The sequence below is a fragment of the Clarias gariepinus genome, chromosome 16 (genome assembly GCF_024256425.1).
Source record: "Clarias gariepinus isolate MV-2021 ecotype Netherlands chromosome 16, CGAR_prim_01v2, whole genome shotgun sequence".
Classification (NCBI taxonomy): domain Eukaryota; kingdom Metazoa; phylum Chordata; class Actinopteri; order Siluriformes; family Clariidae; genus Clarias; species Clarias gariepinus.
In genome coordinates this window covers 17,474,378-17,488,152 of record NC_071115.1, presented here as the reverse complement: position 1 = coordinate 17,488,152, position 13,775 = coordinate 17,474,378, and the positions used below count along the sequence as shown (strand labels likewise).

Here is a 13,775-nt window from a genome sequence, read left to right as displayed (position 1 = left end):
ATTATTATAAATTTTAATATTTTTTTAGATTATGGTGTTATTATGTAACAAATATAAAATCCTTATGCCTATTTCTAAACATATTCACCAGAAGCAAGCTTAAACTATCTACGGCCTTATATTACTGGCAGATAATTTAGCTTGTTTCTCTGAATAAAATATTTTTTAAGATTGAAATTGAAAAATGTTTAGAAAAGGTTTATTATTTACTCATTCATTCATTTATTCATTCATTCATTTATTCACTTAAAACAATCTAAACCAGAGAAATGTTGCTTGTACAAATCTGTTCAATTTTATAGGCCCAAAACATTATATTGAAGCCAAGTGAAGTGCCAGGTAAATGAGATTAACTGTGTTGCAGGCGAAGCTGATGAGATTGCACAGGCTGGACATGCCATGGTAACGATAAAAAGTTTGCCTGTGGGCCTTGTATTTTGGATCTTGCTCACGGAGTTTGATGTAGCGCTCCCTGGTGGTGGAAAAGCCAATCTCTTCACCAAGGCCATGTTCTTTCTCGATCTCCCTCATCACCAGCGAGTTCTCAACGACAGCTGGAGTGAACCACTGGGCATTCAACCCTGCCATGATCACGGCCACGAAAAACAGAGCCATCTGTCAAGAAAACAAGAAAAAGAGTCATGTGTTAGGACTAAATTATCTAAATAAATATCTTATTACAAAGCATTAAGAATGCATCAAGGATAAGGAAAATATTATTTAGATATAATTATTATAATCTGACATAATTATAAACATTTTAAAAATCCACAGACATTCTGAGGACCACATCTGAGCTCACCTGTATAGTTTCATGGCCATCCAGAAGCTCTCTAGGGTGGTACACAGCATATATAGCCAGGCTGACTGTGTTACTACCCAGCAGGCAGTAAAAATACACAGGGAAGAGTTTGCTCTGAACTAAACCAAACGTGTGAAGACTGACATTGGACAACAAAACATACGCTGGAGGGAAAAAAAAACAAAAACATATCAAACCACTGTCAATTAGGACTTCACAAAATATTCCAGCCTTGCCATATTCATATTAAAGCAGTTAAGAAAAATGTCCCTATGAATCACAGAATTTTTTTTAAGAATAATAAAATCACTCATTTCCAAAATTCCAGTGTTCATTTTGTCAGCTATTTTAAATTTTAGTCTTAATTCCTGGTTTTTATAATTTTTAGTCAAGTTCTAGTCAACTAAAAATCTGGACATTTTAGTCTAGTTTTAGTCAGAGGAACCCTTAAGTATTTTAGTATTTTCTTTAACTACAAAACAATAGGAGCAGTATGGAAAATACAGTGTTGTGAAACTTTTTTTTTTTATATATATATTTTACACACTTAAGACTGTTGTAGGGATAGCTCCTATGGGTCACAATCAATCGCTTACCAATGCTATAAAATAAATCAGAACATAATTATGTTACCATGCAGTAACATTATTACCACAAAGAGGCTGTAATACTGTTTGATTTTTATGGTATGCGCCTTGACGCGTCACTTTAGGTTTGTGGTATTTTTCTCACTAATTGTGTGACCACACGGTTTCCCCTCCGATATTACTACACATTGGCTTTTTTTATCATTCACTTCTATTTTTTTCCATCATTTTTTGTTAACTATATTGCATTCTGATTTTGTTACCGTCATTGTTCATTGGTCATTGTCTCGTCTTAGTTGCAGGAAAAAAAGATTGTCATGAATATTTTTTGGCATTATTTTTGTTGATGAAATTAACACTGGATAATAATTTTTCTGAATGATAACTTTTAGTGATTAACAGGTTGAATGTGATACGACAAGTTATGTTCAGAGTTTTTATGTACAATTTACAAAGCAAATCCCAATTAATAACTACAAGAATATAATCATAATCTAGTATGTTGTCCATATTATCTAGCCCTAGTAACAATTATGGAGGAGGGGAATATTGTTACCTGCAATGAACGACACCCACACCTGCATGCCCCATGTGAACGAAATGAACAAGAGGTGAAGCACCTTCACCAGGTCTGCTGGGTTTCCTTCAGTGACCATAGTTAACTTCTGAAAGAAAGTTATCACATAGAATATTAATCAAAAGTATTACTAAAACATGGCTTGAATGTTTTCATCTTTGACATCTTGGGCACTAGATACACTACCAATCAAAAGTTTGGAAAGACTTTCTTATTCCATGGTTCAAAGACAAAACAATGCTAATGGGATCCAAAATATACAATAACCTCCTTTATCGAGATGTTTCTGCTACTTATTTGGTTAATTGGTCATTTTTAAAGGGTGGTAACTGTAAATTAACTTCTCCTCTGTACCAAAGGTTAGTTTTGGTCTTACTTTCCAGAGTTGATCTGAGAGCCTAAGAGCCAGTTTCATCATGGTGGTTGATGGGTTTTGCAAATGCACTTGACAATACTGTTCTTGCAAGAACTATTCCAGAACAGCTGACTTTCATGTCTTAAAATAACCTGTTGGTATTTTTTCATAGTTTAAAAAATTAGGTATTGTTTTGAACATAGAAAATACATCTAAACTTGTGTTTAAACTTCTGGCTGGTACTGTAAGTGGGTGTTGTGAGATTCTGTGCTTTTAATTTTCTTATTTTATTGTTATTTTTACTTTGTGGTTATGGTCAGTAGGAAACTGGGAATCACAATGCAGCTGAAAGTTCTGAGATTAAAGAAGAATATATGCTGCTATTGTCACGCCCTGCTGGACAAATAAAGAAAACAACCTCATCAAGAGCATTTGTGCCAGTAAATTATCCATATACAAGTAATAATTAAGAAACAGCTACGGTTTTGTATGGCACTCTATTATACTCCTTTTCTTTCTTTCTTTCATCCCGCGTACTGTAGGTGTATCAGACACTGGATACTCCATATTCCTGAAAAAATATCCTTTGTTTCTCTGGCAGTTTTTTAGTCAGCCGGGTCTCTAGCTAGATGGCTGATTGTATCCAAGCAGTTGTAGGTGAAGGACCTTGTTCAACACCTTAACCACCAGGCTACCCCGTCTGCCCTTTATTTTGCTTACAACTGCTTAAACTAAATATGGTAAACAAGGTGCACCAGTGTTAATTTTAAATTTACTGTGTCCAACTGCATGCTTATAAAAATATCTGTAATATTCTAAATCGCACATTTAAAATGGCAGCTGACATAAAGACCAAGGAATTTCCAGTGAGGTTTCAAGATGAAGTACTTAGAAGAAAAAGGCGATGGAAAGTCTCATTAAAACATTGTTTTTCAAAGTGTCTGGGACAAACCAGATCAGACCAAACTTACTGCTTAGGCATGAAGGGTAATCATCAGAGATTATCATCTTTAATTAATTAAAAATCTTGTGCATGGCCTGAACAATCTGTAATACTGTAAACCAATAAAAGTCATTTAAAAATCTGAATGGAGGAAAACGGCAAAATCAAAAAGCTTATCAAGAAATATCAAATCAATACAGGACGCAAAGAGATTTAAGATAATAATAATAATAATAATGATGTTGATAATAATAATAATTCAGTTCTTTATTTCAAGTCACTTTAAAATGACCATGTGATTAATCATATTTTCTCCAGTAATATTTGCTGTAGAGACAACATACATTACTGTACATCTTATGAAAAATGGTGTTTGAAAATACTTAAACAAAACAATATTTCATTCAATCAATAATTCAATCAACACAAGATTTGTATTGAGTGATCTACTATTGTATTACATAGTATTATCTATCTATGTAAAGTAATAGAACAACATATTATAGTTCTCCCTGTGCACAAAACCGGTGATGTCACTAAGCCTATCTGCTGAAAAGTTGTGCTAAGTAACTGAAAAACTGGCCATGTTACAGCATATTCAGCTTCTGGAGCCATGGCCTGGGTCATCTCCAGACCTAAACCCAATAGAAAACTGTTCAAGTCAAGAAACCGTCTTTTATACATGATTCAGGAAGCAGGCAAAGATTGAGCAAATGACACCAGAGTGCATCAGATGCATTCTTGGACTCTATGCCAGCCGGATCCAGAGGGTTTTTGAAAAAAAAACAAAAAAAAAAAAACCTCAAACTAAATGTTTATTGTTGTATAGTAATTTCATTGCATAAAATAACAAGCTATTAGTATTATACTGATTAAAACATTGAATTTCACTTTTGACCACACTGTAGATGTGTGTGACACTCAAGATAATTTTTTGGGGCATTTAAGATAAAAGGCCATGCTCCAACTCTCCTCATGACGTAATGACACCAGACTTAGGAAGGAATATTATAACCTCTGACATAATTTTAAAAAATAGTTTCAGGTCATGGTTTGGATGCAAATTGTCTTAACAACAACAAGGGTTAGGGCAAAACCTGGTGCCCTGGTGTTCCCCAAAAGGTCCAACAGAGGTTGGAGTTATGTTTTTTATTGCCTTCCTGTTATAGAAGCTTATAGAAAGTGCATTTACTGTACTCCGTTTTGTGCTTTTGCGCTCGCTTATAGACATTGTACAATTGATATAATTCAAGTTTGTAACGTGAACGTGTAAAACCCGAAGCGCTGTCCATCTGCTGATCCCACCGTTTACTGACTCAAACAGACCAGCGTGCTAACTTCACTGTGTCTCGGCACAATATTAAACCATACAATTCCGTCATCTCCATACACACAGCTTGTTGTAACAGCCATTTACTAAAAAAAAAAAAACACACACACACACATTAAAAACCGCTTACCCGTTTGGTTTATTTGGACCAACGTTTTCAAGTTCAGTTGTCAACTTGCTAATCTGGCAACCAAACGTTTCCTTGTTGTGTAACGTTCTCTTTTGATTAGCCCGCCTCTAAATTCAGAAACACCAATCAGACACCTCTATTTAAATAGTGACGACACATATTGTTTGACAATTGGTTAGAAGAACTGAAGCCTGTGCGAAGCCCCGCCCTGGTGTGGTGACACCGTAGAAATGCCAAAGTCCAGTAAAGGCGGTTGTGTTTTCAGGTTATTTTGTCACACTGTTCATTCCACATTAACAATATGGCTTAATTTGTTGCAAATGTAAATTCAGATAATATGTATTATTTTGTATGATTAATAAATGTCTGATTTTTTTAAAATGTAGGATTTTTAACATTATGTCAATATTACATTTAGGCATTTGGCAGACGCTCTTATCCAGAGCGACTTACATTTTTGATCTCATTACACATTTGAGCAGTTGAGGGTTAAGGGCCTTGCTTAAGAGCCCAACAGCGGCAACTTGGTGGTTGAACCTGGGATCTTCTGAACCGTAGTCCAATGCCTTAACCACTGAGCTACCCCTGGCCCCTGGTCAATATTGTATTACTTATATTTCTATTACAGATTAAAGACTCCCATATCACTTGTGAACAGACCCTGTATAGCCAAAAGATTGTGGACACGTGACCATCACACCCATGCTGGCCAAACCGTCTCTGTTAAATAAAATAATTTTAAAGGTCTGTCAAGTCAGCAGTTTTCCTCACGATTGTGGTTGCATGTACTCAACTAGACTAAAGGATACATGGTTATTATACTGAATTAATAGTGATTTACGCAAACTTTATGGAATATTTAACCAGCACACCCACTTATCACCGACATCAGTCTCAGTGCAGCACGTCTGATAACGTTGGTGGATCTTCTGATGTGTAGTGCTCTATTCTCTCAGCTCATCAAACATCTCAGCTTGGTCAACTTTGGGTCAGCAGACTACTAGACACTACTGTGCATATGCTTTTGGGCAGGATGATTTATGATGATTCTGTGTCAAGTGTACTTAGTGCTTACAAGCATTTAAACCTGTGCATTGGTGTGTTTGTGTCGCTCTGCAATTACGCAGCCAAACTCTTAGTGGGGTTTCCATGCCACTGTGCCTACTAGGCTGTGGTGCACTAGGTGATCTGGTATCTTTCTATCGTGTTCAGCGTTCCCTTTTTTCTGTGATTTGTGCTGCATTGGCATTTCTGTGGGATCGGACCGTACGGACTGGCCTTTGGTCACTGCAGGCTTGGGTGCGCTTTTGGTTATGATGATTCTGCCATCCTGTTTACTGGTATATAATTAATAATCTGTGTTAATGTTTTGTGATGTCTGATCAGTGTAATAGACACTGCAAGAAAGATTAATGCTATGGCTGTCTGATCAGTGTAAAAGACACTGCAAGAAAACCTGAAAAGAAAAAAAACATTTTTAATGTCTGCACAGTTTTTAAGTGAAAATATTTTGATCAAAGTAATTCTTTAATATTTCACATTATGATGTAAGTATGTAAAAATTATAAAACTATTATGCCTATTTCTAAACATAATTCTTAGACACAAGCGTAAATCTATCTTATACTACTGGTAGATAATTTTGCTTGTTTCTCTGTATAAAATATTTTTGAAGATTTGATTAAAAAGGGCTAAACCAAATCAAATCATTTATTTATTTATTTTTTGTAATGTTGGAATTTTAATACCAACTCCTGAACGTATCACTCTGACCCTCACAAATGAACATCTGTTTAGCAATACTTATACTGCTGTATATTATATTGTAGCCAAGTGAAGTGCCAGGTAGATGAGAATGACGGTAGTGCAGGCGAAGCCAGTGATATTGGTCAGGATGGACATGCCATGGTAGCGGTAAAAAGTTTTCCTGTGGGCCTTGTATTTTGGATCCTGCTCACAGAGTTTTTTGTAGGGCTCCCTGGTGGTGAAAAAGCGTATCTCTCCACCAAGGCCATGCTCCTGCTCAATCTTCCTCATCACCAGAGAGTGCTTAAGGACAGCTGGAGTGAACCACTGCACATTCAATCCTGACATAATCACTGCCATGAAAAACAAAGCCATCTGTCAAGAAAACATGCAGTTAGGAGTCATGTGATAGGAATAAATTATCTAGGAAAAATTATTATTATTATTATTATTATTATTATTATTATTATTATTATTACAAAGCATTACGATTTTGATAGAAATAAGTACTGTACAGTACTATGGAAAAAATATATAATTTGTATTTATGGCATTCTAAGGCTTGAAACTGACAAATAGATAAAGATCCACAGACATTCTAAGAACCACATCTGAGCTCACCTGTATAGTTTCATGGCCATCCAGAAGCTTTCTAGGGTGATACACAGTATATATAACCAGGCTGACTGTGTTACTGGCCAGCAGACAATAAAAATACATGGGAAAGAGTTTGCTCTGAACTAAACCAAATGTGTGAAGACTGACCTTGGACAACAAAACAAGCCCTGAAAAAAAAAATCATATCAAATCACTGTCACTTAGGACTGCATTACATATTCTGGCCTTGCCATATTCATATTGTATAAGCGAGCAGTAAAGAAAAATATCCCTAACAGACATTTTATTATTCTAAGTGAGCATCATAATGAAATTCAGACATTTCTGATCATTATTTCTGGCAAATAACAGCTCCAACATGATGGGCCAAGGTATTTTAAATCATAAAATGTCTTCATCTAAAATTTGTAGGTAAATCACAATTTATAGCTACAACAATCTAATCATAATCTAGTATGTTGTCCATATTATCTAGTTCTAGTACAGTATGTATGTAGTGGCAGTTACTGTATGGAGAAGATAGTGTTACCTGCAATGAACGAAACCCACACCTGCATGCCCCATGTGAATGAAATGAACAAGAGGTGAAGCACCTTTACCAGGTCTGCTGGGCCTCCTTCAGTGGCCATAGTAAACTTCTGAAAGACCGACGTCATGTAGAATATTAATCCAGAGTACCACGGTAAACATACATACTTCAGACATCAGATAAGAAGGCGTTATGAGAGCCTGTTCTTTTTATTTATTACAGGGCTCACTAATTGAAAAAGGAAAAGACCTGTGCAGACTGTAACAGTATCACCAGTTTCAACCCAGAGTCATATTAATTTCTCTTCAAGAGCTTGTATTGATAACATGATAGTCAGACCGCTGCATAAAACCTTCTCTAGCACATTCCAAAGATTCTCAGTGGAGTCAATTTCTGGACTCTGGTGGCCAATCCATATGTGAAAATAATGTATCATGCTCCCTAAATCACTCTTTCATAATTTGAATTCAATTTCAATCATGGCTTTGTCATCTTGGAATATGCCAATGCATATTCATCTGTGATGCATCCTTCATGCCTAGTGCCTACAGCTTCATCATGCATCACTTGTCTTGTTACTTGCTCCCACTCATGACATCATGAACCCTGACTTTCCTGACAAAAGAAAAATAACACTGTTTCAGATCATGGTTTTGCAAGTTGTCTTTTTTAATCTGGTGCCCTGATGTTGTTCTTTTGCTTAAAATGTCCAAAAGAGGTAATCTCGCAGTTATATATATTGGTGTTTATTACCTTCCTTGTTACAGCACAAAAGCCAGAATACATATCACTTCATGTGCTTCTCTTCTTACCCTCATGCACACATGACTCTGGAATAGGGTCAGTCTGGACTCATCAAACCAGATGATTATTTCTATTCAATTGAGTTATTTTCTCTAATTAAACTTACTAATAAATGGTTTTCTTATGGCCACACAGCTTTTTTGTCCTGATCCAGTTCTCATCACATTGTGTGTGTATGGAAATGCTCTCACTTCCACTATTAAGCATGCTTATGCTTTTTACTGCTGATTTTATATTACTATGCACCAATATTTTTTTTAAACAATCTCCGCTTATGATTTTTTCCCCTACCACATTTCTACCACAAAGTTAACAGTTCTATCCTTCTAGGTTTTGTATATGTGTTTTTAACTCAGTTCTTAACTCAAGTTCCATCAATTTCAAATCACCTTACTTGTTTTCGTTGCTGTAGCAGCAAGTGATCAGTGTTGACTTAAATTGATAATCTAAAATTAGCAAGGAAAGAATTTAATTCCAATTGTCTATTTGTTCATTGTGTCATTGTGCCTGATTCTAATGCCACACTGTAAACTCTCTGAAATTTAGGGGTTTAGGTTTAATGGAGTGGAGCGAGTAATGGCAATGGCAAACACCTTCATGAGCAAAAAAGTGTGGGAACAAAGTCAAACAAACTCGAACAAAGCAGCCTATTTACTATACATTTAATTTCAAGTTTCTTAACATTTCAATGTTACTCTAATAATTGCCATCCTTTATCTATAAGCCTTAATTACTAATTATTTTAATTGCTGTTAGATTGCTTTTACTTGCTTGTTTCATTCGGAAAGTTCACTAAAAGATTAATTTTAATGAACGAATGAATTTATTAAGGAATAATTTATCTATTATCTTGATTGTCAGTTAAATACAAAAAACAACCTTAAACTTCATTTAAAAGCTGAATAAGACCTATTGAGTAATTTGTAATCCAATTAATTGAGTAATCATTTCAGTAATTGTTCAATTTAAAAAAAAATTAAACAGTCAATAGTTGCCTATTTTGCTTGATCCAATTTGACGCTTCTAAAATTATGACCTTATGTTTGCAATGTAAACATGTAAAACCCGGAACGCTGTCCATCTGCTGATCCTCCGTGTGATCCCACTGCTGAAATCTCAGCAAATAGACCAGCGTGCTAACTTCACTGTGTCTCTGCACAATATTAAACTGAGCAATGCCAAAACCTTATACACTGCTTGTTGCACCAGCCAGTTACTAAAAAAAGACAAAAAATTGCTTACCTGTTTTGTTTATTTAGACCAACGTTATAAAGTTCAGTGTTGTCAGCTTGCTCATCTGACAGCCAGAGTTCCCTCATTTTGTAACGCTCCTTTTCATTTAGCCTCACCTCTTAAATCAGAACCTCCAATCAAACACCTTATTTAAAATAGTCACAACACATATTGTTTGACTATAGGTTATAAGAACTGAACCCTGTGCTAAGCCCTGCCCTTGTGTGTGACACCGGGAAAAAGCCCAAGGCCATTAATGTTTTCAGGTTATTTCGACACACTTTACACTCCACAGTGACAATATGGATGAATTTGGTGCAACTGTAAATTCAGATAATATGTATCTGATAAAATTATTTAGAATTTTATGCAGTGGATTTCCACTTCCTCAGAAACCTAAGAGTCTGTGATAAAATCATCATTCTTTTTACATTCAATTACATTAAAAAATTATAAGTTCACTATTAAACACTATCAAATTTGTTATAAGCTATAGAACCTGCGAGAAATACAGTAATAGTAGTAATGCACTGATTTACCGTCTGTACATCAGCATCAGTTGATATTTGTCTTGTTTGAACGGGCAGCAGATAAGTTATTCACCAATATTGGTTAATTGCAGTCTGACATATTTAAAAATGTCATGACTGCTGTTGTGAATAAGTATTTCACTGTTGCAATGAAAGATCAGCAAAATTCCTTAGATATTTATTAAATAAACCACATTCTAGTGACATTTCCAGAGGATGTACAAAAAGTAAAGCTTTTATAATTTGTTTTTCTTTTCACTTTTTTACATTTAATTACAATTTATTTATGTTTCACAAAAAAAAAGTTATTTGTTGGGCTATTAATTGAAAATGTTTACATCTAGGAGGCTAAATGGGGTCTTTAAAACAGTAATTTTTCCCAAAAAATAATCTTTCATGCAAAAAGAATGATATATTTAAGGTTGTTTCATAAACTTTCATAATTGACTTTGTGCCCATTCAAAGATAGTGTGATAAAAGACTAAATGCATAACTGGCAACTTTTCAAAAAAGCTTGGAGTGAGGACATGACTCCAGACATTTTGTCTAATATTAACCTTATTATGCATGGCTCAGGTTTGGTACATTTTAGTGTTGCAGTATTACAGTAAATCAGCAAACAAAAAAGTGAAATAGAGCCCACCTTATCCACCAGCCAAATCACATACTGTACATACACAGCTCCACGTAGGGCAGCAGGAGCGTAGCACAGAACTTCAGGCCCTATACAGTAAATAAGCACTCTCATGGTCCTCCTTTCTTTCTTAATCCATATCTTTCATATTTTATTCCAGAGCCATATACAAGGGCCCTCCCATCACTGGGGCCCTTGATGGAAAGTCCCACTCCCCCCACTATCACACCCCTTAGGGCAGTAAAATCATTTGCACAGGATAGAGGACAGAGAAAATTTCAATATTTGCATTGAGTTTAATAATAAACTAAACAATGTATCACTGTTTATATTCATAAGAATACTCAGGGGTTAAAAAAAGCTGATTAACCCTTAGTGGTCGACAGCATGGTCAATGATACTGGTCACTTTTTTTGTCTCTTTGCAAGTTTTTTTTGTAAATGAAGTTACTATATTGTATATTGTAGCAACCCAGAAAAAATATATACCCAAATGGTAGACCACTTTCTTTTTAAAAAGTTTTTTGCCAAATTAATTTTTGTTATTAAATTAATGTTAAAATGAAAACACAACCCTTAATATTAAGTTCGTCCAGTGCTATGCCACTGACCTTGAATGGTCTGTACACAAGCTGCTTCCTGTTTGACTATAGCTCCACCCCGAGCTATGATTGGACGTTTAACAAGTTAAAAAGCTTTTTATTGCCCCATAGTTTCATGAACATTTATCAATAAAATTGTTGGGCATTAGAGTGCGTGAGTGTGTGAGGGAGATCTGAGGTGCTGATCTCGGGCAATGAACTCTGGAATAAAGTTTGTTTTTCAGTTTATCTCAAAGTCTTCAGAGAACCTGAGGTCAGGCTTGCAAACCATGTGTTCATTGAGTTTGCTTTAGTACACAAAGACATTATGTACAGTTCTGTGCAAAGGTTTTAGGCAGGTGTGAAAGAATGCTATAAAGTAAGATTGCTTTTAAAAATAGAAGTGTTAGTCCTTGTTTTTCTCAATGCTGAAGATAGTTCTTATTGACTGATTTTTATTTGGCTGTTTGTTTAATGTCACCATGCTGCAGAATAAATGTAGGGCCAATCAGGTGCCTCCCTTTTGATACCCCTTATTGTACTACTCTCTCCAGCCGTTTGGCAGACAACCTGCCTTTTGCTACAGTTTAATATTTTGACTCAGCAGTTTAGAGCACGTGCTGCCATTTTTCTGCACCCAAATTCCTATGTTTCTTTGCACAGTAGAGTCATTTAATCTTATTTCCACATCAAACATACAGTATGGCTTTTGGGCCTCAATTCTTAAATCTTGCTTTGTACTCTCCCTAGTTCTTGGAGCTGTGCCATACAGTATCTGGTCTCTACTGTTTGACTGGATGTTTGTTTAAATAGTCAGGGCAGTGACCAGAAAAATATGGCCAAATCATTAATAAAAATGCACGGGGGGGGGGCGCAATCCAGTGTCTTCCTGTGCCAGTCCTAAGTCTGGATAAATGCAGAGGGTTGTGTCAGGAAGGAAATCCGACGTAAAACATTTGCCGAATAAATGATTTGCTGGACTGTATACCGGATCGGTCGCGGCCCGGGTTAACATCGACCACCACTGTTGCTGTTGATCTACAGGGTGCCGGTGAAAATTGGGATACTGTTGGTTGAAAAAGGGGAGGAGGAGGCGTGTTCGAAAGCAGAGAAAGAAAAGGATAGGCAAGAGTTTAGAAGTGATAGTAGGGACTTGAATGTTGGGACCATGACAGGGAAGGGAGGAGAGTTGGCTGATTTGATGGAGAGAAGGAAAGTGGATATACTGTGTGTCCAGGAGACCAGGTGGAAAGGTAGCCACGCCAGAAGCTTAGGAGCAGGGTTCAAATTGTTTTACCATGGTGTGGATAGTAAATTGAAGGGGTGATGTTGAATGTTGTTAGTGGTAATGCCCCACAGGTAGGATGTGAGTTAAAAGAGAAGGAGAAATTCTGGAGTGAGTTAGATGAAGTGATGCAGAGCATCCCCAGAGGTGAGAGAGTGGAGATTGGCGTGGACTTCAATGGACATGTTGGAGAAGGGAACAGAGGTGATGAAAATGTGATGGGCAGGTTTGGTCTTCAGGACAGGAATGTAGAAGGACAGATGGTGGTGGAAAGAGGATGGAAATGGCAGTAGTGAATACTTTCTTCCAGAAGAGGCAGCAATATAGGGTGACATATATAAAACGGAGGCAGAAGCACTCAGGTCGACTACATCTTTTGTCAACGTTGTTGAAAGAGATCAGTGACTGCAAAATGTTGGAGTGTACTCAGACAACACAGAAAAGTGGCGTGTAAAATAACCCTGGTGGTGAGGAAGGTGAAGAGGACAAAGGCAGAACAGAGGACAAAGTGGTGGAAGTTGAAAAAGAAAAAAATGATGTGTAGTCTTCAGGGTGGAGTTGAGACAGTCTATTGACTGGACAATGTAATCAGGGAGACAGAAAGGAGGTTACTTGGTGTATTATCAGGAAAGGTCAAAGTGGACAAGGAGACTTGGTAGGAGAACAAGGAAGTACAGAAGTTTATACAGAGAAAGAGGTTGGCAAAGAAGAAATTAGACACTAAGAGAACTGAAGGTAATAGATATAAGTACAGGGAGATGCAGCGTAAGGTGAAGGTAGAGGTGGCAAAGGCCAAACAAAGAGCATATGAGAACTTGTATGCTAGATTGGATAGTAAGGAGGGTGAGGTGGATCTGTACAGGTTGGCGAGGCAGAGAGATAGAGATGGGAAGGATGTGCAGCAGGTTAGAGTGATTAAAGATAGAGGTGGAAATGTACTGACATATGCCAGGAGGGTGATGGGGAGATGGAAGGAGTACTTTAAAGAGTTGATAAGTGAGGAAAACGAAAGAGAACAAAGAGTAGAAGAGGTGACTGTTGTGGAACAGGAAGTAGCAAATATTAGTAAAAGTGAGGTGAGAAGGACGTTGA

At 36.5% G+C, this 13,775-nt stretch overlaps 2 protein-coding genes across 2 annotated transcripts; both read right to left on the bottom strand.

Moving 5' to 3' along the window:
* Nucleotides 1–217: 217 nt before the first annotated feature.
* LOC128544088 (transmembrane protein 205-like) lies at nt 218–4,836 on the bottom strand. Its single transcript, XM_053514048.1, has 4 exons — nt 4,725–4,836; nt 1,946–2,054; nt 803–966; nt 218–615 (listed from the first exon to the last, which is right to left on the bottom strand). The coding sequence occupies exons 2-4, from the start codon at nt 2,043–2,045 to the stop codon at nt 313–315; spliced, it is 567 nt and encodes a 188-aa protein (XP_053370023.1). The 5' UTR covers nt 2,046–2,054; nt 4,725–4,836; the 3' UTR covers nt 218–312.
* A 1,555-nt stretch (nt 4,837–6,391) lies between these two features.
* On the bottom strand, nt 6,392–9,736 carry LOC128544978 (transmembrane protein 205-like). Its single transcript, XM_053515291.1, has 4 exons — nt 9,664–9,736; nt 7,618–7,726; nt 7,092–7,255; nt 6,392–6,845 (listed from the first exon to the last, which is right to left on the bottom strand). Exons 2-4 carry the CDS (start codon nt 7,715–7,717, stop codon nt 6,543–6,545), a joined length of 567 nt encoding a protein of 188 aa, XP_053371266.1. The 5' UTR covers nt 7,718–7,726; nt 9,664–9,736; the 3' UTR covers nt 6,392–6,542.
* Nucleotides 9,737–13,775: the final 4,039 nt, after the last annotated feature.